The sequence below is a fragment of the Tupaia chinensis genome, unplaced genomic scaffold, assembly GCF_000334495.1.
Source record: "Tupaia chinensis unplaced genomic scaffold, TupChi_1.0 Scaffold000672_1, whole genome shotgun sequence".
NCBI lineage: Eukaryota > Metazoa > Chordata > Mammalia > Scandentia > Tupaiidae > Tupaia > Tupaia belangeri.
The window spans coordinates 247,881-272,652 of NW_006160195.1; the positions used below are offsets into that span (position 1 = coordinate 247,881).

At 41.4% G+C, this 24,772-nt stretch overlaps 1 protein-coding gene and 1 pseudogene across 1 annotated transcript in view; both read right to left on the minus strand.

The window, feature by feature from the left end:
• Positions 1–24,772, minus strand: part of TRPC7 (transient receptor potential cation channel subfamily C member 7) — a 168,094-nt gene that overhangs the window by 65,289 nt on the left and 78,033 nt on the right. Inside the window, 1 exon segment of the mRNA XM_027776423.1 lies at positions 3,968–4,132. Within this exon segment, the coding sequence (XP_027632224.1) occupies positions 3,968–4,132 (165 nt within the window).
• Positions 4,251–23,602, minus strand: LOC102476269 (molybdopterin synthase catalytic subunit-like; annotated as a pseudogene).

Genomic DNA, 24,772 nt, shown 5'->3' on the forward strand with positions numbered 1-24,772 from the left:
TAAACACTAATGTTTTGACATTTTTCCAAGCAAGAGTTATGTGGCAGTAAGGACTGATAGATGGCACACAGCAAAGATGTCAGATTATAAAGTTGTTTATAGTGTTTCCTTCCTGAGTCTTGGGAATAATTTTAAGGGTAATTGAACAAAGAAGGTCAAGAGGTAATAGGGAGGTCAGCTTCTCCTCTCATACTTTTATAATTAGAACATGAACAGTTCCTCAACATTTCATGATGTGGATTTCTGCCCAAGTCCACTTGCTATAGAGACACTGTTGGAACCCTCGGATATGACTGTCATTTTTTCAGCCCTGAGATTTTAAGAGGCAAACAATCTAAATTATGAATCAGAATGGAGTAGCAGAGGATAGAAAACAGTCTAATCAGCCATAAAGGCCCTTTGGCACAGGAGCCCTTATTGCGATGATAAAGAACTCTAGGAAAAGGTCTAATTGCATGCATCCATGTGGATAAGAACTCACTGGTATCCCAGTGGGCTCCCTGACCTTAATCATGTTGGTGATGACAATGAAAGATGATAAACAAAAATCATTGCTCTTTTTCTTGACCCTGACAAACCTGTCCTGTGCTGCAGTCTGCAGATAATTGTTATATGTACCCATCTATGATTTACATATTAGTAAGCTGTTGACACACTTAGCCTAATTTAACTGTCTTTCTAAGGGACTCTCAGAAACTTAAAAGAATATAAAAATAGTATTGACAGCCCTGGGAATTCAGTAGGAAATAAATGATGAGGTCATTTTGGCAGGCTAATCTAGTAATTTTGGTGTTCCCAATAGTCCCTAAATTTAGATGATTTGCCTCTTAACTATTTGGAAGTAAATGCACCATTAGGTTGGAAACAGAAATCTCAGCATTTATAAGACATTAATGGACATGAGCCAGTCTATGAAGTTTGGCAGTGACGTTTTATAAATACATTTATAAACTAATATTGAGACCTAATTTCTTAGAGGGAAGTGTAGTAATGTCATTAACATGGAACGATGTTGGCTTTTTCATGGAATTATACACTTAGATGTATATAAAGGCAATGACCCCTTGGTAGGAGGGTACTAGCCCACTTACAGGCTTGTCTGCTATGCCCGCTCTTCAGAGAATGTGGTATTCTGAGGGTCAGGAACCCTTAGAGAGGGCTAGTTTTGTCAAATGCAAATGTGACCTCTCTGTAATCTCCAGTAACATCTCTATCAAACTTGAAAAGATTTCTTTCTAAATGGTGAAAAGAAAGACTAAAAATATCTTGACTATTTTACCTGTCCGTTGGCTGCCTCAGAGCCAGTTTGGCGAGCTCTTTAATGAGACAATCTTTCCACATAATAATGAGTGGTGCCACCACCATCTTATGCCACAGTGTCACTCAGCTATAGGTATACCCTCCTCTCCAAGTTCAAATTTGGCATCTAGAAAGTACATGGTGACAAGTGGCTTAATGATCAGCTCATGTTTATCTTGAGTGCTTCTTTTTTTTTTTTTTTTTTTTTTGTTTTTATTGAAATTTTGGGGCGCATGAATTGCCAGGGTGTGTATACACACACGGGAGAGAGGAAGAGAGAGAGTGAGAGAGTGAGAGAGCGAGAGAGAGGCAAAGGAACCTCCAGTGAGGCCGCTCATCCAATCCTTTCTTCTTCAAATGTTAATCTCATGTTTTTCTTTTGGGCTTTTTTTTTTTTTTTTTTTTTTTTAGTCTTACTGGAAATTCTGGGAGCACTGAATGTCAATCAGACAAATATCTACAGAGGAGAAAAAGCCCCAGTCATGGACCAAACTTTTCTGTAATTATTTCCTCCAGAATGTTCCAGAAGACTATTATAAGTCTGACCTCTATATCCCATGGTGGTATTAGCTTCCTGTATTTACTGTGCCCCCAAAATTTCAGCACTCCCCACTCCTAGCAGCTAGACATTTTTTAGCGGGTTTACATTTGCATATTTGCCAACACTCTCCTTTTCAGACCTACGAAAGATCTAAAAAATGTAGTTAGCAACTGGCATATCATCTCTTTCCAAATCTTCCCATGCTACCAAACAGGCAGAGGCAAACCAGTTTGCTGGCATTGGCTAGTTTCAGGTTCTTGGAAGCTGTCACATCCAGCTTGGTAGGAAAAGTGAGAATTGGCAGCATTTTCACTACAGTTGCTGCTGTTTTAGTGATGGAATAGCCTTGAGTTAGTTTTAGGGCTTAGAGAGAGTAGAGGCCATTCCTCTACCCAGTGAGCTCTGGATGAAGGCAAGGACCCAGCTTGCAGCAGTTTAGACAATTCCAGCACCAGAACATGTGCCCAGAACCAGTGACCAGCTCTAGTTCAGCTGTGAATCTGGTTAATTTTTTTTTTTTTTTGAGAGGTTTTTGCTACAGGGTGTGTGCACTCACCAGAACGACAGAGACAGAAAGTGAGAAATCATCCCCCAGGGGTATGGCCACACTGTAATCCCTTCTCCTCTCGGGATCTTGGGTTTGCATGCACATGCACCTGGCGTGAGTTTTAAGCCATTGGGTCCGGGACTTGAACTGTGGTCGACTATATGGGAGTCCAAAGACATAGCCATTACACTAACTGCTGGTCCCTGAATCTGGTTAGTTTTTTCACTCCCTCTGCCTTTTTAGCTCTTAATGGAGGTTGGAACACTATTGCTTTTACCTGCATGTGTATTATTGTGGGGATTCTGATTTAGATGGCCATGGTATGGTACACTACCACAGAAACAAAATCTCTATAAATGAAAGGTTAAATATTCAGCATGAGGGCTTTCCTTTTTAATACCATCCCACAGAAAAAGGGTTTTGAAGGCCAACTCTCTCTGTGACTCCTCGCCCACTCTGAGGCAGTCAGTACATTGCCTACTTGCTTAGGGTGGCCTCATCAGCAGCTCTGAAGTCTCAGGCCCATCATTCTGGCATGACTTTTCTCTAATGGCTTTGACAAGATGGTTGGTTCATTAGTGACACTTATTTATGGCATTAGCTGATCCAGTCCCCTGTGGATCTAATCTCTTTTTTGTCAGATTTCTTCTGAATGTTGACTACCTAAGCTTAGTTTAAAAAGAGTCACTAGGTAAATGCAGCTTTGGGACCTTAAAGACAATCTTAAACCCATGAAATATATTTCAAAATTTCTGCATGTTTTGGTTTTATAGACACTAAGTCTTGCCTGAAGCTGAAGTGCATGTGCATTCTGTGGTTTTGGCCTGTATGACTGGGGTCTGGTGGAGAAGGCAGTGGGCAGCTAAGCACCCGCAGTTTCTCTGCCTTCCTCCACCAGAAGGAACTTGATACTTCTTGGGGGAAAAGAACTCAGTCCTGTACCTTGCAAGTTCTTCTTTCCTTTGTCCTTTTCCTTCTTATAACCTAATTAACTGACCATGTGGGCCAGAACTCCATCGAGGGGACCAGGGAAACAAGGAAAATGCTGAGATGGGACTACAGTGCCCTAGCAGGAACTGTGTTCTACTCTTGGCCTACTAGCTATTTTTCTATTCTGAAACCATTTCGTGAGGCATATATATCGTAATGTAATTGAGGGAGCAAAATGAGGCATTCCATCAGAAGGCTTTAGCAAAGAGAAAGTACCCAATAAATGTTGGCTATTACTGTTACTATGATTATAATTTTTATACTATGGGTTTGGAGGATGTGCTTAAGACATTGCTTAATAATACTAAGAAAAGTGCCTTTAGTCCCTATCCTGTTACCAGTCCTCTCAAATTATGCCTCACATGTTTAACATTTCATTTTTTTCTCCCTCTCTTTTTAGAAATGATGATTTTAAAAAAGCTGGTCTTAAGATTTTCTCTCTTATATGGTTTTCTACTTTTGCTAGGTATCTCAGGGCTGTTATTTTTTTAAATGTGGGAAAAGATGAGCTGCTGATTTGAAGAAAATGGACTTCAAGCTAAGAAGAGAAGAAATAACCGCAAACGACATGCACCTTAAGCAGTCTGTACCTTGCTGCACGGAGCAATCCAATAGGCTATGGCGAGAAAAGGGAGGCCTATGGAGACTCCAAAGACAGCCAGGAATTTCACAGCGATAGACTGTTGACGTAAGCCTGAGAGATTTTCATACCACAGGGTAAGCAATTGCTGCTGACAGTTAGGATGAGCAACGAACTGTAAAAACAAAACAAAAACAAAAACAAAACGCAAACAGGAAAATGGCATTGATAGCACTTGAACAGTATACACCTGGAAGGCAGCCTGAGTGTCAGTGCCAGAGTAACTGGGTGGACTACTCGTAGGGAGTGCTGGGGGTGTTCTGACTCAGGGATGCTGGGGAGCTTTGTGCTGTGGCCTGAGTCTTTGCAGGACGAGCCGAATCAATGCTTTGCAGACTGAGGGCCTAGAGAAGTTTTAGGTGCAGAAAAGGGCAGCCACCTTTTGGGTGAATGCATGTCTCTAGTCCAGGTTGTTTGGCTAACCAGGGAAGACTTACTTAGGCAGAGTTCATTTGAGAGGCAACACAGTGGAATGGATGGAGTGTGGATGGGTTTTGGAGCCAGACATGAGTTTGAATTTTGCTCTTCGAGCTGGATGACCTTGGGCCAGGTACTTACCCTCTCTGAGCCTCAGTGTTCTCTGAAAAAAAGAGCCTATCACATTGTCTTAGACTCAAGGTTCTCCTCTCTTTTCCCATGTAGTCTAATAATGTATTCTGCATCTCCCTCTCTTGGAAATGTCCTGTCCTAATGCCTAGGTTATAGAATGGACTTCTGTGGCCAATTTATATTGTGTCCTGGAACCTCCTGATACAGCTTATTGGACTAGGGTTGGGATTCTGACCTAAATAGGGCCCATCAGGCTTTATCTCCTAGATATTTGAGACTATGATTGAGAGAACCAATCTCTTTATTTAGTGGGGAGTTAGCATGTGACCTTGAGCAATCTGGGCAACTTTTACCCTGTGGACTAATAAGCAAAAAAAGTTAGCTAAAAAAAAGAGAAAGGAAAATGAAGAATTTTAGAAAGAGACTGAAGTAGTGTCTGACCCTCACTGGGGTCCAACTCCACTCTGTTCATGGGGTCCATGAGACACCCATATATTCATAGACAGAGATACTCCTTTTTCTGCTTGATCCAGCATGGTAGCTCGAGTTGCTATGAGCACAACATCCCTTTCCTACAAATAGTTGTTACGACTTGGCCATTCGTTTAATTGATTCTGAGTTGTGGTCAATGAAACTGGCAATAGGCAATATCTAGGTAAAATTTGTAGAAATAAAGTTTAAATGTGAGAAAATTATAATCATTATGTTATTTTCCCCCCTGAGACTGAAGGAAGCCATTACAGTAATGTGTTATTTAATAGTGGGAATACATTCTAATAAATGCTTCGTTAGCTGATTCTGTCATTGTGGAAACGTCCTCAAGTGTACTGGTACCACGCAAACCTAGATTTTATAGCCTACTACACACCTAGGCTGTATAGTAGTCTTTTCCTCCACCATCGTATATGTGGTCCGTCATTGACCAAAACATTCTGCAGATTATGACTGTATTTACTTTTTAAAAAATTTAATTTTATTTTTTTATTCATTCATCCATTCATTCGACCAGAGAGGGACAGGGTGGGGGTTGGGGTGAGAAAGCGAGTTGCCAGGTCCAGGACTTGAATCATGGTCAGTCATGTGGGAGTCTGGTACCCTTAAACCACCACTCTACCTGCCAGCCCCTGTATTTGCTTTTTGTAGGCCTGCACCTTGGACATACTCAGGGGAGCATTGCTGAGACCCGTACACTAAAAGAGATAATCTGGGCATTTTTAAAGGCACTGACTTTTTAGCTGATAACCTTGGAACACAGTGTGCCAATTTTATCCCATTTGCTTCATTGGGTATTAAGGAGACATGTACAAGGGTTGCTGGGAAATGTGAAACATTCCCTTTTCATTATAAGAACAATATAAATAGAACTATTTAAAAATTCTCAGTGCAGACTGCATCATGTTCTTATTCTCAGTTTCAGGAAACTCACAGTAGCAGCCAGATGATCTGTAAGGATACTATCAAAGGTTCATTTGGCCCTGAAGTCCCTGACGATTCTATTACTCAAATATCATATGCAAATGAGACTTTTTGTAGCATTATTAGGTTCATAGCAACCATTGTGGTCTTTCCTTCCAAAAATAAAAGCATTGAATTCTCTTCAACTGAGGGAGGAGCCGTTGGGGCAGTGGGCGATACTATATCCTGGCCCCTTAATGGCTCACAGCATAGAGGAGCATGAAGCTGAAAATCATGCAGGTGTTTCTGTAATTCTCAGAGACTGGTCATAACACAGGTCTAGAGTGGGACAGTGGATGGGCATGGGGCAGTCAGTTTTGTTTTCAAAAGTTAGCCTTCTGTGGGTGTTGAAACTGCTCTGCTCTTGAAGAATGCACTGTCTGATTGGACATGGAACCTAAGCCCATGAAATAACAAAAGAGTCTAGACTCACTCTAGACATTTCTCTGTGCTGTACCTATCCTTGAAGGACTGCAGTCATAATCCCTATTATTAGCTTTTTGGTCTGTATCTGGCAAGTGCCCATCCATGCTTTCTCTCCTATTTTCTTTGCTGACAGCACAACACATTGCTTATCAGAGCCAGAAGAAGAGAAGTTCTGGGAGGGAACACAGTGAGGACTGTTTTTAGTCTTCCTTGTCTTCAGGGGAAGACGGTGATCCCGACTACAAGGGTGGTGGGTTCTCTTGGGACTCTGTCTTCCTCTGATTAGACCATTAATAATTCCCAAGGAATATATAATGTATATTAGACAGAATTTATGATGTAATCCTTCCAGAAAGCTGACAGCAGCTGATGACCAAAGCCCAAACTGGTGTTATTTCTTGGGCACTTTTTGTATTTGTGGCAGGCCTTTGAAGACAACTTTGTGACATATAGTTCAATAGTATCAAAGGCTTTTTTTTTCCCATACTGTGAAAATATCAGAAAAATATCATTCCTGACCCAAGGAAGATGAGAGTAGCAAATGAAACTCACCTACAGAACACAAAGAAATTTTAACCAAAAGGGCATGAGGCCAAGGAAAAAAGGCAGGAATAACTCAGGGTTGGAGGAGGATTTTCAAAAGCTGGGTCACAGAGGAACGGAAGGAAGAAAAGCTCACAGCTAGAACAGAATAGGAACTCAGGAAACTGGTGTTGTCTTGGGCTTTCTTTCTTGTCATCTAGCTAACAAAGAATGGAATGATCAAAGGATGGATGTCACCAAGAGCTTTGTACAGGCCATTCCTGCCACAAGTCATTCTAGCTTAGAGCATGGCACGTTTCAAGGGAAGAACTGATATGATTGCCTTGATTTTTCTCAGTGACACTTTCACACTCTTCATAGCAGGGAGTTTGTAATGAGCTGGAGCTAGTATTCTGGTAAGGTGGGTTCATGTGGATAAGTAGCCCCTTAAGAGAAAACAAATCAAACTACATTCATACCTGGGATGGACTATCTAATGAACTAGGTAAGGAATGGAACTAAGAAAAGTTAAACTGTAAGGAGAGCTAGGAGGAGACTCTGAGGCAGAATTCATTATGATGGAAAGGAAACGGTGGTTTGAGCCAGACTGGAGAAATAGGTTTAGGAGGGACTGGAGTTCAGATGGCTGCTGGTTCTTGAATCTGTCCCATGCCATTTATCCTGGTGGCACATTTACACCAGCTTTCATGGTTAATGTAATGACATTTGTATCCAAAATTTGTGCTAATATCTCATCTAAACTTTTTGTTCCTCTTAGTTACTGGTGACATTCTGAGAACATAATGCTGGCATGTGGGGACTCTTGGGCGTATTGATCAAACCTTAGCTATTGGTTTGCTGTTAGTTGGTCTGTGGGCTACTAATTTACTTTTATAGCCCCCAGGAAAACCATCTCCTTCACTTTTTTCCCTGCTTTATGTACATCCATCAGGAAAGTTCTCATGTTTTTTAAAAAATAGACGTTGAAGAGCTACAAACATTTCTTAACTAATTATTGATCTTTCTTGGGCTGTTTATGGGATATTAGCAGCCATGGCCCAGATACTCATATTATGACAAGGTATAAGACGTTTCTGATGGTCAGTGGGTAGGTGCATGGACAGCTGCAAGGCTGCCTGGGTTCAAGTCTTGGCCTGTCATATGCTAGCCAGATGTCGCTAGGCCCTTCTTGATTCCTTCCACGTTTAGCTTTCCTCTTCTGTAAAGTAAGGCTATTAAAGAGGATTAAGTAGGTTAATATTTTCAAATGCATAGAGTAGTACCTGGGAAATACTAAGTGCTGTAGTAGTATTGGATAGATAAAAATGAGCCAGTGACTGTTCTTGTATTTCTTGTTTTTGTTTTTTTTTTTCTCCCCTCTTCCTCTTATTTCTCCTCCCTTTTCCTCATCTACCCACTACAGCTCTACCCTGCCCTCCCATCTCTATTCCTGAACTCTGTTTTGTTTAGCAGCTTTTTCTTGATGTATTGTTGCCTTTGGAAATGTTCATGTAAGCAGGTGGGCTAGGCCACTTCCTCTCTATTCAGTTCCTCCCACCTCATCCTCCACTGGAGGGCGGTAAAGTTTGATTTATCCTGGATACTAACTCAAAATGGGCTATTCTCTGCTAGGGCAGTAGGGGTCATCATCAAGTCTATTCATCAGACTCACCTGGAGCCAGCCCTCTGCCAATGAGGAGCAGCACTGGAACCAAGCCTACAGAAAGCACTTCTCTCTCCCTTTCTACTCCCCTCTCCTGTCCCTTCCCCCTTAAAAACCAAGTCTTAGTGCTTTGCCCTTTTTAGGGGGAAGGGAAAAAAGCTACATTTGAGGCTGCATGATTTTTCCATCTCTTAAGCAGAAATATTTTTTCTTATACATGGCCTCATTGCCACAGTAAGGGGAGATGGCAATGCATGATTTGGTAAGCTCAGGAATAAGTTAGCTGAGAAAAATTTTATGAAATTCAGTGCTTATGGAGACAATAAATTTCTTTGTAACAGATGTACCATCAAAGACCTCACTGATGTCTGATGTGAGTGTGGTCAAGATTTTGACCACAAGGTTTTGACCACATGATTTTGACCATTATGTCTGATGTGAGTGTGGGGTACTTATCACCATCATTTTTTAATTTTTTATTTTTAAAGAAAAATTTGCTAGAAAATGTGTGTGCTCGTAGGGGGAGGGGAGAGAAAATGAGAAGCAAGAAAGCACCCCTCTTGAGACATGTTCATGCTGCAGTCCCTTCTCCATTTCTCCCTCCTATTGGGATGTTGGGTATACAGGCCTGCATTTTTCTCAGGCCATCAGATGGGGAACTCGAACCATGTGTTTGGCCACGTGGAATCCAGTCACCTCAACCAGCAGGCCATACACAGGCTGGCCCCCACCATCTTTTTCTTATATAAATCTTTTCTTCTGGGAACGTTCTATATACAGGCAAAATTAGACAGCCACTGCACTAACCATTAAGTGGCTGCCATCAGTGTAGACAGTCTATCTGAATTAGAATAATTCTATGGTGCCATTTCATGTTTGGAGCATCTCATAGGATTGGGGTCAGTGGTGCTAATGGTTTTCCATTTTGTCTTTGCAATAATCTCATGTCATGAAAGTTAGGAGGGAAGGAGAAGGAGGGAAAGGTCAGTTGTTTGCTAGTTTAGTTTGTTCATTTATTTGCTCATTCATTCATTCATTGATTCAACAAACCTTTCCTCAGTGGCCCCTCTTATTAGGCAGGCACTATGCTCAGTACTAGAGATACAGAGAGAAATATAGTCCCCGTGCACATGGGGCTCTCAGCTTTATGACTGTGAGTGTGCATTGGGGGGCTTAGCATTAGCACTTTGCTAGTTCTTAAGTAAACCCCCCTTGATGGATGAATTAATAAATCCCAAATACTGTTAGAGCATGGATTATCAGCAAGTACCCTTGGTGCCATTTCTCCTGGGTCCTTTGTCCTTATTTTAAGACCCAAGATAGTGAGACCCACATCTTTGGAGAAGCTATTGCTTTGGCTCCATTGGTAACTTATTCCTCAACTGCTCTTCTGTGTGCTGGAAGAATGGTTGAGTGCACAGGTTCTAAGGTTGGATTACCCAGGTTCAAATCCTAGGTTTGTCATTCCCCAGCTGTGTGACCCTGGGCAAACCACTTCACTGCTCCTAGCTCAGTGATCACGAGAGAGGAAAACATATGTTGGGTGTTCAGGGCATGATCAAGTGCTTAGTAAATATCAAAGGTAGGCATTCACATTCCTGCGTTGAGCGTGGGGGCCCCTCTTGCTCTTCTCTTTGCTGAATTAATATTGTCAGCAGAGAGTGTTGAGTGGCCATGATATTTTCAAAGCTAAACATTCCTGGGAATACAGTGTACTTCAGTATAGTAGAAAAGAAAACAAGAATTGTCATTGTTCACTGAGTTTTAAAGTCATGGGGCATTTTGGTATGGGGCCAACATTGTCACCATTGCTTGTTAAGCCTATTTATTTAGCATATCCCTCTCAAGTGGTCACCACAAGTGAATAGTCAGTGACATTCCTGGGGATATGGTGTTGGTGAGTGGGGAGATAAAAGCGTGGGGCTTGGAGCTTTGTGTAGAGAGCTCATAAAATCATACATCTTTTGAGTACCAGGTAAGGTGAAAAGTTTTAGATATAGCTTAAGTATTTCTACTATTCTTTACTGAGGGTCTACAGATAAAGTGAAAAGTTATAGATATAGCTTAAGTATTTCTACTATTCTTTACTGAGGGTCTACTAAATAAATAACATTTATTTATTATTTATAATCTTCACAATAACCCTCAAAAAGTTGGCCGTGCTATATAAATTCCCATATAAATGAGATATGTGATCATGTCCATTTTCCAGGTGAGACCACTAAAGCTGGTCCATTTCTAGTTACCTATAGTACCATGGCTAAAAAGGTATAAGTTTCAAGCCTGGTTTAACTCTAAAGACCCGAGTTCTTTCTCTTCTACTAAGTGCCCTCTTGAATTCTCTGGACTTCGTTGGTTTGGATTTTAACCTTTCCTAGTCTTAGTTTCTTGTCATCAATAAAATTGTAAAATCCAAATATTTGCTGGGCACTCACCATGGATTGGGCCCAGTGCTGAGCACATCTTGAACCTTTTCTTATTCAGTTTTCTTATTTTCATATTCAATCCTTAATACACAAGAGGTGGAAACTATCCTTATTTCCATTTAAAAGCTGATGGTATTGTGACTATTTCTAGGATGTAGAGCCAGGATTCAAATTAAGATTTGACTCCACATACATTCTTTTTTTAAAAATTTTATTTACTCATTCATTTATTTTAATTTGACCAGAGATAGATAGATAGATAGATAGATAGAGAGAGAGAGAGAGAGAGAGAGAGAATGAGACATCCTCCACTGGAGGGCGGTAAAGTTTGATTTATCCTGGATACTAACTCAAAATGGGCTATTCTCTGCTAGGGCAGTAGGGGTCATCATCAAGTCTATTCATCAGACTCACCTGGAGCCAGCCCTCTGCCAATGAGGAGCAGCACTGGAACCAAGCCTACAGAAAGCACTTCTCTCTCCCTTTCTACTCCCCTCTCCTGTCCCTTCCCCCTTAAAAACCAAGTCTTAGTGCTTTGCCCTTTTTAGGGGGAAGGGAAAAAAGCTACATTTGAGGCTGCATGATTTTTCCATCTCTTAAGCAGAAATATTTTTTCTTATACATGGCCTCATTGCCACAGTAAGGGGAGATGGCAATGCATGATTTGGTAAGCTCAGGAATAAGTTAGCTGAGAAAAATTTTATGAAATTCAGTGCTTATGGAGACAATAAATTTCTTTGTAACAGATGTACCATCAAAGACCTCACTGATGTCTGATGTGAGTGTGGTCAAGATTTTGACCACAAGGTTTTGACCACATGATTTTGACCATTATGTCTGATGTGAGTGTGGGGTACTTATCACCATCATTTTTTAATTTTTTATTTTTAAAGAAAAATTTGCTAGAAAATGTGTGTGCTCGTAGGGGGAGGGGAGAGAAAATGAGAAGCAAGAAAGCACCCCTCTTGAGACATGTTCATGCTGCAGTCCCTTCTCCATTTCTCCCTCCTATTGGGATGTTGGGTATACAGGCCTGCATTTTTCTCAGGCCATCAGATGGGGAACTCGAACCATGTGTTTGGCCACGTGGAATCCAGTCACCTCAACCAGCAGGCCATACACAGGCTGGCCCCCACCATCTTTTTCTTATATAAATCTTTCCTCTGGGAACGTTCTCTATACAGGCAAAATTAGACAGCCACTGCACTAACCATTAAGTGGCTGCCATCAGTGTAGACAGTCTATCTGAATTAGAATAATTCTATGGTGCCATTTCATGTTTGGAGCATCTCATAGGATTGGGGTCAGTGGTGCTAATGGTTTTCCATTTTGTCTTTGCAATAATCTCATGTCATGAAAGTTAGGAGGGAAGGAGAAGGAGGGAAAGGTCAGTTGTTTGCTAGTTTAGTTTGTTCATTTATTTGCTCATTCATTCATTCATTGATTCAACAAACCTTTCCTCAGTGGCCCCTCTTATTAGGCAGGCACTATGCTCAGTACTAGAGATACAGAGAGAAATATAGTCCCCGTGCACATGGGGCTCTCAGCTTTATGACTGTGAGTGTGCATTGGGGGGCTTAGCATTAGCACTTTGCTAGTTCTTAAGTAAACCCCCCTTGATGGATGAATTAATAAATCCCAAATACTGTTAGAGCATGGATTATCAGCAAGTACCCTTGGTGCCATTTCTCCTGGGTCCTTTGTCCTTATTTTAAGACCCAAGATAGTGAGACCCACATCTTTGGAGAAGCTATTGCTTTGGCTCCATTGGTAACTTATTCCTCAACTGCTCTTCTGTGTGCTGGAAGAATGGTTGAGTGCACAGGTTCTAAGGTTGGATTACCCAGGTTCAAATCCTAGGTTTGTCATTCCCCAGCTGTGTGACCCTGGGCAAACCACTTCACTGCTCCTAGCTCAGTGATCACGAGAGAGGAAAACATATGTTGGGTGTTCAGGGCATGATCAAGTGCTTAGTAAATATCAAAGGTAGGCATTCACATTCCTGCGAGAGTGTTGAGTGGCCATGATATTTTCAAAGCTAAACATTCCTGGGAATACAGTGTACTTCAGTATAGTAGAAAAGAAAACAAGAATTGTCATTGTTCACTGAGTTTTAAAGTCATGGGGCATTTTGGTATGGGGCCAACATTGTCACCATTGCTTGTTAAGCCTATTTATTTAGCATATCCCTCTCAAGTGGTCACCACAAGTGAATAGTCAGTGACATTCCTGGGGATATGGTGTTGGTGAGTGGGGAGATAAAAGCGTGGGGCTTGGAGCTTTGTGTAGAGAGCTCATAAAATCATACATCTTTTGAGTACCAGGTAAGGTGAAAAGTTTTAGATATAGCTTAAGTATTTCTACTATTCTTTACTGAGGGTCTACAGATAAAGTGAAAAGTTATAGATATAGCTTAAGTATTTCTACTATTCTTTACTGAGGGTCTACTAAATAAATAACATTTATTTATTATTTATAATCTTCACAATAACCCTCAAAAAGTTGGCCGTGCTATATAAATTCCCATATAAATGAGATATGTGATCATGTCCATTTTCCAGGTGAGACCACTAAAGCTGGTCCATTTCTAGTTACCTATAGTACCATGGCTAAAAAGGTATAAGTTTCAAGCCTGGTTTAACTCTAAAGACCCGAGTTCTTTCTCTTCTACTAAGTGCCCTCTTGAATTCTCTGGACTTCGTTGGTTTGGATTTTAACCTTTCCTAGTCTTAGTTTCTTGTCATCAATAAAATTGTAAAATCCAAATATTTGCTGGGCACTCACCATGGATTGGGCCCAGTGCTGAGCACATCTTGAACCTTTTCTTATTCAGTTTTCTTATTTTCATATTCAATCCTTAATACACAAGAGGTGGAAACTATCCTTATTTCCATTTAAAAGCTGATGGTATTGTGACTATTTCTAGGATGTAGAGCCAGGATTCAAATTAAGATTTGACTCCACATACATTCTTTTTTTAAAAATTTTATTTACTCATTCATTTATTTTAATTTGACCAGAGATAGATAGATAGATAGATAGATAGAGAGAGAGAGAGAGAGAGAGCGAGCGAGCGAGCCAGCCAGCCTTCAGGTCCAGGACTCGAACTGTGGTCAGCCATGTGGGAGTGTCCAGTGCCTTAACCACCATGCCACCTGCTGGTCCCTCCACATACATTCTTAACCACTTCCCTATATCGCCTCCTTAAAACAGAAGTTTCCAGCATCTCTTCTGGGCTAGGTTATTGTCCCATTCTGTTTGCCAAGCAGGAGAGCAGCTCTGAGTCTGAGGATTTCAGATACATACTATCGAGAGGCTTGAATGGCTTTCCACTAGAGTTTTGGGTATCACTTTTCACCTTGTGACAGTGGTCTGTGTCCTCTTGGAAGGGATAGTTGATTTCTGACTTCCTTCTCCAGAGCAGTAGAAGTCTCTGTGCTAATCCCATGTCCACTTCATTTGCACTGATGGATGGGAGAATAGAGGCATAGATGGATGGGATTTTAGTTGGGAAAAGAAGGAACTGAAAGGAAATGAAAGGAAGGGAAAAGGAGAAGAGAGCAAAGCAAGAGAAGGGTGAGTTGGAGAGAGGGTTAAAACCTGACTTACAGCTGCTGTTTGAACTTACCTCCTACTCTTTTCCTTCTCTTCCCTCGTCTCTGGTCAGACTGCAGTGAAGCTATTTGCAGAGCCTGTTCCAAGCTCTACCATCCTGTCTCTGTTAAGGTATCTCTGCTACTTTGAATGCTTTTTCTCTCTCCTTTCTACATATCCAATTACTACCTCTTCCATGAAGGCTTACCCTATGCATTCAGAGAATCTTTTTCTTTCCTCTCTTGTAATTGTTAAACTTGCCCCTTTTTTATACTTGTATGCCTGTATGATCCTCTACTAGAGAACAATTCCTCTTGGAGAGCTCCTGTGGTCTTTAGGATGATGCTCAATAAGCATGTGCTGTTGGATGGATAATGGCAAAGTGCTTTCAGACTTCTTTCAGACTGCAAACCTGGTACCATCCACAAGACCAGAGTGGTTCTCCTTACTCATCAGCCCCAGGGTGTGGCAGACTCCCAGCACTCCTAGCCATGTACCACATCTGGAAGGTATACATGGGTATAGCAGAGACTGAAAGTTTGCTTGCTTTCTAGGAGACATGAAGAACAGATAAATGACTGAACTCCTGTCGTTGCTGTATTTATTTTCACTGTAGAAGTACCAAGAGAATAGAAAGCATCAAGAACAGCAGCAACAACAACTTTTTGGCTCAGCCATGGTGGCACACACTGGATACCCCTACTTGGCAGACTGAGGCCACATGGGAGACTCAGATTTGATCCCCAACCCACCCTAAAAGCTGGGCATTTTGGCAAGCACCTGCAGTCTCAGCTACTTGGGAGCTGAAATGGGAGAGTTGCAATATAATGAAACCCATTAAAAAAAAAAAAGCATATGAGGGCTGGCAGGTGGTGTGGTAGTTGAGGTTCTGGACTCCCATATGACTGACTGTGGTTTGAGTCTTGGAGCCAGCACTTACTTTCTCATTTTCTCTCTTTCTGTCTCTCTCTCTCTCGTCTAATTAAAATAACAACAATAATAATTAATAAAATTAAATAATTCTAAAAAAACCCAACCTATGCACACCTGTGTATGAGCACACACACACACACACCCAAACATACTACAAAAAAAGCAAAACACAAAACACAAAAATCTTCCTTAATTCCCAAAGGCAGCCAAGCTTACCAGGCATAAGAATGTGTGTAAAAATGGGACTAGGTTATGGAACAGTTTCACAGTAGAATAAAAGAGGTTCTTGCCAATCAATACATACCTCCAAGCAAATGACAAAAGGCAAAGAAAAAAAAATTGTGCCCAACATAGTGTAATGTTCAATGTTGAAGATGATGAATATGTTTAAATTGTTCACTTTATCATTGTACACTGTATGCTGCTTTGAAAAAACCATACTGTACCCCACAAAGATGTACAGTGATTATATAATATGTAAATTTAAAATAATATTGAGTGAAACAAAAAGCTTACCAGGAAAAAAATCATACCATCTGGGGGGAGGGGCTCTTAAGAAATGAGCCCAGGAAGGGGACAGGGATTAGAACTCAACTCAAGGGAATTTGAGGCCCCAATTTGCACACTGTCTTTTACCCTCACCTGTTTGTAGCACTGTCTTTAGAATTTTTGACTTTCTGACACCTGACCACCTGTCAGACTTCCCTTCATTGCTGGGAGATTCCATTTGGATGCCTGTATGGATGTCTCTCACTTGATTCCAGACTCCCTTGCTTCCTCTTCTACTTGTGCAGCTGCAATTCCAGTCAACTCTGGCATGCTTCTTGGTTATTTTCACAGAGGGTCCTGCCAGGCAGCTGCTCACTGAGCCATTCTGGAAGTGTCCTAGGCAGCAAGAGGAGATGGGCACCTCTGAAGGCTCTTCACTCCCACAGATAACTTGATATCACCTATTCAGTTAAGTAGTTTGCTCCATTATTCCCAAAGATAGCTCTTTTTTCTGTTTGCCAGCGATAGCAGAACACAAAAACAAAACAAAACAAAACAACAACAAATTCTTCCACCTCTCTTTAAGCAAACTTCCAATTTTCAAGACTAGCAGGATTACTTATACAAGTGTCCCAAATTGGTGGGTTGCTCTGGGGAATGTATCTGTGACTCAGCAGCATTTCTCTTAGCAGAAGAAGGATTTTCTGATGATGGAAATCATTTATGTGCCAGCCTGTGCTTCAGTCTCAAGGGTTCAGGGACTAAAACAAATGGCACTGGACTTCTCCCAGAGCTGTGGGGAAAATATTTCCTGAGTGCAGGTGCAAAAGCTGGCCTTCCTGGAGGTGGATACTAAGTGCTGTGATTTTTTTCAGTGCTCACTGGGAAGCATCTAGCAGGAGCCCAGACGAGGTGATGTGGTTTCCAGACTGGCTATATTGTCATGGCCAGAGTACCACTGAAGGCTTCTTACTGGCTCCAGATGATTGTCTGTGTTCTTTTAATCTGGGCTAGTGATTCTACCCCAACAGGGCTATGCCCTAACCTGAAACCAAAGAAGTGGAAGCTGCTTCTAGCAAACCTTGCATTATTTTTAACCACTCTCCTTCCTAAACCTTCCTCATGTACCAAGCTTCTTTGCATATTATTCCAAAAATGTCTTGTGTAGCTACCTCCTGTCTGTGTTCAAAGAAGGTCCTCACTGCTCTTCTCTGGTTCAATTCTTAATCAGCCTACAAGGCTCAACTTTCTCTCTATCTCTGAGTTCTCCCAGGTTCTTCAGTCGCCCTAAATATCTGGGGACTCTATGGGTCTTAGTCTGTGGTCCACTGACTTGGCAGTCATGATTGATGGATCACATTATGAATAGCTATACTTTTGCATTTACATTTCTTCTGCTCTTTTTTTTTTTTTGAGCGTTTTTTTTTTTTTTCACTATAGGGCGTGTGCGCTCGCCAGACAGAGAGAGACATAGAGACAGAAAACGAGAAATCCCCCCCCCAGGGGGGATGGTCACGCCGCAATCCCTTCTCCTCCATTCTCCTCCCGGGATCTTGGGCACGCATGCACACGCACCCGGCGGGAGTTTTAAGCCACCGGGTCCGGGACATGAACCCCGATCGACTATGTGGGAGTCCAGCGACATAGCCATTACGCCAACTGCTGGTTCCCTCTTCTGCTCTTTTTTTTTTTTTGAGCGTTTTTTTTTTTTTTCACTATAGGGCGTGTGCGCTCGCCAGACAGAGAGAGACATAGAGACAGAAAACGAGAAATCCCCCCCCCAGGGGGGATGGTCACGCCGCAATCCCTTCTCCTCCATTCTCCTCCCGGGATCTTGGGCACGCATGCACACGCACCCGGCGGGAGTTTTAAGCCACCGGGTCCGGGACATGAACCCCGATCGACTATGTGGGAGTCCAGCGACATAGCCATTACGCCAACTGCTGGTTCCCTCTTCTGCTCTTTTTAATCTCTTTGAAAGAATCATCTGTCTGCATACCCCAAAGAGAGTGCAGCCTTATGTTCTGCATGTAATAGGTGCTTAGTAAACTTCTGTTCAGTGACTGATAAACTTGAGTGTTCTTCCAAATCCTCTAAGATTTGCTCCATGATTTTCTCTATGACTCATCACCCCAAAATAATTTCTAAATATAACAACTCTATTACTCAGGCTCTGATGAGCACTTAACTGTCTTCACATCTTTACTAAAAGGCTGACAGGGAGAGACGACGAAAACTAATCCAGGTTCTTGTCTTCTTGTGTAGGAGAAGATTGAAATGTGAATCTAGTGCCAACCAGTGGTGAGGTGGTTAAAACAGCTGCATCCCACATGGCTGACTCTGTGGTTCAAGTCCTGGACCTGGCAGATAGAAAAATATGCAGAGTATGCATGTATGAGTGCCCAAAATGCTGAGAGATGAATGAATGTATAAGAGAAGGTTGTGGCATGGCCATTCTGTGTGTGTGTGTGGGGGGGCGCTTTCTTCCCTACCCCCTCTATCGCATGTGCATGTGTCCTGTAGCATATTTAAGGAAAAAACTGAGTGTGTATCTAAAATAGGGCTTGGGGACTATGTCTTAAATTGGACCAGAATTTTTTAACTTAAATTTTTTAACTTAAAAATATTGTAAACTGACACAATTCAGAAAATATTTTTGTAATAATGTCAATAATTACAATACTGAGGAACAACTAATTTTTGTAGAGCATCTATTTTGTGTCAGACCCTGTGTTTTACAGTCACTATATTATTTAACCCTCACATTGATTTCTGGAGGTGGGTATTATATCTCAATTTCAAATGTGGGGGCATGAGACACAGATTAATGTGCCTACAGGCAGTCACAGTGGTAATTATGACAGGGTCTGGACTTGAACCCAAGCCATTCTGACTTCACAGGTAACGTTTTGAACTATTACCGTATATGTCCTATGTCTAAAATCAGATAGATATGACAGAGCACTTGGCGATTTCTCCAAGTTCATGAAGGCCAGGGCCTCACTATCCAAGATGCTGTTTTCTCATCTGTCTCTGCACTTCTGCCTTTTGTGGCCAGTCAAGTTCCAGTGGAGATAAGAGGCAGGAATCACAAGGGAAGGGCTGGAAGCCAGTTTTCTTGACAACTTTATCCTCCTAAAAGAAGTGAGTCATCATTCTAACGATGAAATCCTAGGCTCTTTCTCCCACATATAGAAAAGAGTAGCAGCAACTGATTCTGTGATGGCTTAACTGCCTGATCAACACTTGCCAGGAACCAGGTTAATAAGGAGGCCACCTAAGCCCACATTTGCAGCCTTGGAAAGTGCAGACTCCACTCAAAAACCACTTTGCTAAAGGACCTAATTAGGCTCTCAGGCCCCTTGCCAAACCTCATGTGACACTGACATCTTGCTTAGGAAGAGCTGCAATTCCAGCTCCTCGAGCCTGAGTTCTGATTGGGTAACAGCAGAACTCCCTAGTGGGTACACAGGTTGGGACATACATGAGCTTTGGTTTCATGGCTGACAGGTAAGGGACTGAGTAGTTTAACTTCTCAGGCCTTCATTTTTCAAGCTATAAAATGACCATGATTGTGACTACCTCAAAGGTTTAGAAAATAAAATTCTAGTTTATGATTTATGGTGCAGTTTTTAAGTATCAACATACTGTGTTTTAATTGGTATAATAATTTCTTTCTTTTTTTCAAGAATTATTTATTTAATTTTATTTATTCATTCATTTATTTTTAATTTACCAGAGAAAGACAGACATACAGAGAGAAGGAACATGAGAAAGCAAGCCACCAGGTCCAGGACTTGAACCGTGGTCAGCCATGTGGGAATGTCCAGCGCCTTAGCCACCACGCCACCTGCTGACCCCAATAATTTATTTCTAAAACAAAGGTTAGAAATAGAAATCACCTATGCATGAAAATTTTCCATCAAGCAAAGATATGCTCACTTATAGTGTATTTTCGATTTTGTGGTTCTTAAGTAAAAAAGGAAACTTGATTATAATAAAAGTGAAGTGTTTTATTTTTTCAAGAATAGTTCTTAGCTTTAATTACAAGTTTATCAACAAGGAGACCATACAACCCAAAAACTGATGCTGATACAGGAAATATGCATGGAGATCTGAATCTATGATTTAATTAAAGAAGTCAAAAACTGAATGGAAATGCTTTCTCCAAATATAAACCACATCTTCCAATAAATATAAAAACTGTAGTCCTAGGTTGATTAAGCTGTGGTGGTCATATAATTTTCAAAAATATTTTTTCATACTGTGAAATAAAATCTTAGGTCAGTTGCAGGCAGATGAAGGAGCCAGAAGGAAATATTAGGAGTTTACTTACAACTGTCTCTTTGTGATTCCTAACTTTCCAGATTTTTCTTGCAGAGAAATGTGTATGTAACCCAGCAAAGATAAATATGATACACTTTATTTTTAAAAAGCACACCTAATATTTTTATGTAACTATATAGCACTTAAAAGTTTTACCTATTGTGAATTTATATTAAAATGCTGATGTATTTGTAACACATATTTTGAGCATATTTTATTTTCCCCTGATGCTTTTATTTGTATATAGTTTTTTTTTTTTAAATTGTCAGAAGGTATGTGTGTTCACCAGAAAGAGACAGAGACCTAGAAGAAGAGAGGAAGCACACCCCCCTGGGGGTGTGTGTGCTCACATCACAACCCCTTCTCCTCCATTTCTCCATCTTGTCAGGAATTTGGTCATGCATGGACAGCTAGGCCTTCTGGGCTGAGATTCAGACATCTAAGATCAGCCCCATAACATACTGGCTAAGGGAGCCAGATGTCACATAGTTGGGGTTTATCTTATATGTACAGTTTTATATTTAAAATGTACTCAGGATTTAATGTCACTGATTTTAAATTTTAATTTATAAATGTTTAATAAACTTATTAGCAGTATTTTGATATTATGAGACATAAGTGCCATTATTAATTGCATAGTCATTAGTTCAAGAATTAGAAATAATCATTTAACTCAAATGTTCCAGGTCTTGGCAGCTGCTGAGTGCAAACCTAGTCCCATTGGTAGACTGTCATCTATCCATCCTCCAAACAAATATGAAATGCCTATTGATACTAGATACTATGCCAGGCACGGAGAACATAGTGAACAAGACAGTCAAGGCCCCTAACCTCAGGAAGCTTGTTAATGCCCTATTTTGATGTTCTGAGTCCTTTCAGATTGGAGGCCAAGGATTTTTCTTTTTTTATGGTAGCTTCTTCCTATGTATTCCTATCTGATTCAGATACCTACTGAAGTTACTAAATGTGCCGAATGTAGGATATCAACTACTCCTCACACTCTAAGAGAGCACCAGGTGGTCCAGCCCAGCACTCAGCCACAGTTGCTGCTGCTTCTCTGTAATCTTGTTCTGGCTATCCCACTTGTAGCTCTTTGATCTGTGGTTCTACTTGCATCAAGGTCTCCTGCACTGGTCCACACTGCCCCTGAGTCCATCCTCTGCTGTATCCTCAGGGGCTGACTTTCTCCTGCAGTTCTGTTGATTGGCCAGCAGGGCCTCATGCAGTGCTGGGTACTAGATTCCTGGGGATCTTGATGCCTCCTCAGTATGCAGGGCATCTATTTTTTTCTTCAAAGACAGCTCTCTCCATTGCTTCTGTTTGCAGATCTCCATAGATTTACTCCGTAGATTTACCCCAGAAATGCCTGTCTCTTCTCACAGTCATCTTTTTTTTTTTTTCTTTGAGAGGTTTTTGCTATAGGGTGCGTGTGCTCGCCAGCCAGAGAGAGAGAGACAGAGAGACAGAAAGCGAGAAATCACCTCCCCAGGGGGGATGGCCATGTCACAATCCCTTCTTCTCCATTCTCCTCTCAGGATCTTGGGCACGCAAACACACGCACCCGGCGTGAATTTAAGCCACCGGGTCCGGGACTCAAACTGTGGTCAACTACATGGGAGTTCAGCGACATAGCCATTATGCAAACTGCTGGCCCCTCACAGTCATCTTTTTTTAAGGGCAGTGCCCCAACGGAGTCTCTGGGAGTGATATCCAGGTCGAAGCAATACCTTCTATTGCTCCACAGTTTCTCCTTCCCAGGCTCAGGCCTACATGGTTCTCTGATGATCCCAAGTGGAAGATTACTTGGCTTATTTCTTTTTCCCACCATCTGATGCATGGATAACCTTCCACTAAGGTCGAGTAGAGAAGGTGTAAAATCCTAAACAACCATTCTTGGCTCACTGCACATAGCTCTCTTGGCTTAGGTGAAGAGAGATTGTAAAGTGTCCGAGGACCACCTCATACTGCCCTAAGAACCCTTGTTCACTTATTGACTTAGGTCGGAATCACATTTCTTTTTCTTTTTTGGTCAAGTACATTTCAACAAAACCCCAAACTATATGGGACTTATATACTCAGTCCATCAAGGTAGTATACTGGTTGACCAATTAAAACTTATATATGAGTGTTTTATACAAAAATCTGGCAGAAAACTTAAGTGTTTATTAATGATTTCACTAATGATAATATTACATAATTAACCAAAAGGAAATATATCTAGAAAAAACATTTGATATGTATTTTTTCTGTATTAACCTCCTTCATATAATTTCCTAAAAGGGTTATGAGATACATTTTAAAATCAACTGATATTTTAACACAAATCTTATTGCTAGTTTTATAATTTTATGCTGTGTATATAGAAAGATACAGAATAAAATACAAAAAAGTATTATGGTATAAGATTATAGACTCTGAAATGCTAGAAATCTTCATAAAAAGTTTTAAATACTGTTTAAAAAATTTAAATCATGGGGAACCAGCAGTTAGCGTAATGGCTATGTCGCTGGACTCCCCCGTAGTTGACCGCCGTTTGCGTCCCGGACCCGGTGGCTTAAAACTCACGCCGGGCGTGTGTGCGTGTGTGCCCAAGATCCCGAGAGGAGAATGGAGGAGAAGGATTGCGGTGTGACCATCCCCTCTGTGGGGTGATTTCTTGCTTTCTATCTCTCTGTCTCTCTCTGTCTTTCTGGCAAGTGCACGCTCCCTATAGCAAAAACCTCTCCAAAAAAAGAAAAAAAAAGTATCTGTGGCGTAGTTCACAGCTTCAGGGGATGCAACCCTGTGGCCTTAGGACATAGCAATGATTATCCTTGCTCTGACATTGGAATAAGGCAAGTCTGTGTAACACTACTATGTGTTTGGCCATTTCTGCCTAATGTCGCTGCAGATTTTTCTGACTTTGTTTTCTGCCATTGGTAGATTTACTTCATATTCTAAGCTAGTAACTTTTTTTGCCTTTAAAATTATTTCTTGTAGTTCTTACAAATAGGGATATTGAACCACAGAGTGGAGAAATCACCAACTGTGATACTTCATCTACTGAAAGTTTCTTAGCAGAAAATTTTATTATGTCTTTAGATTTCTCTTCAACTTCATCCATCCCTTTCCCAAATGTCTCTAAAGTACTACCAAATGGGGGGAATAATGACAATTTTGTACCCTGGTTGAAGCAGGAGGAACTGATCTCCAAGCTTGGCATACCTTTGATGAAGAGCAAATATCACCTGATTCCTATCATCAGCCAATCTGGCATGGGGCACCATCCCACCAGGACCCCTTGATGGAGTTACAACCACAGATGCAGAGGCATTATTAACCAGATTTCTTCTGAGAGTTTTTCTCTTAGCTTTTCCCTTAAAAATTAGCCTTGTTTCCTGCTCTTCCAATCTGACCAACAAAATTAGACCCAAGTGCAGAGTTCAAGTTCTTTTTTTTTTTTTGAGAGATTTTCACTGTAGGGTGCGTGCGCTCGCCAGACAGACAGAGGGAGACATAGAGACAGAAAGCGAGAAATCACCCCCCAGGGGGGATGGTCAAGCCGCAATCCCTTCTCCTCCATTCTCCTCTCGGGATCTTGGGCACGCACGCACACGCGCCTGGCGTGAGTTTTAAGCCACCGGGTCCGGGACACGAACCGTGGTCGACTACGTGGGAGTCCAGCGACATAGCCATTACGCTAACTGCTGGTTCCCTCAAGTTCTTTTTCATGTCATTCTGGGCCCTGTTCAAACCATAGGATTTTCCTATCAATGTACATCCTTCTCCTGTGACCATTGTAATTTTTCACATGTAGCATGCACAGAGTACTTGTAAGAGTATTGTCTGATAGCATGTGTCACATTGCCCATTCCTACCGCCTGGTACTTTAAAGGATGTTGTTACTTAAAAAAACCTGGCCCATGTCTAAGTGTAACAGTTAATATTGGTTTCTTTTCTCTTGGCGGTACCTATACCCACTCTGCTACCCCTGGCTTCTTATTTGAACAACTTCAGTTACTCTATTTCAGTTCTCTGATGTATGTGAAATTCATCACACCTCAACATGGGGAAGTATTGTTTCTGGTGAAGACACATTTTGGCTGTGAGGTGACCTCTGTCTCTCTGTTCTTTTTTTTTTTTTTTTTTGAGAGGTTTTTTTGCTACAGGGTGCATGCGCTCGCCAGAAAGACAGAGAGACAGAAAGCGAGAAATCACCCCCCACCCCTGGGGGGATGACCACACCGCAGTCCCTTCTCCTCCATTCTCCTCTCGGGTTCTTGGGCACGCACGCACACGCACACACACCCAGCGTGAGTTTAAGCCTCTGGGTCCAAGACTCGAACTGTGGTCGGCTACATGGGAGTTCAGCAACATAGCCATTACACTAACT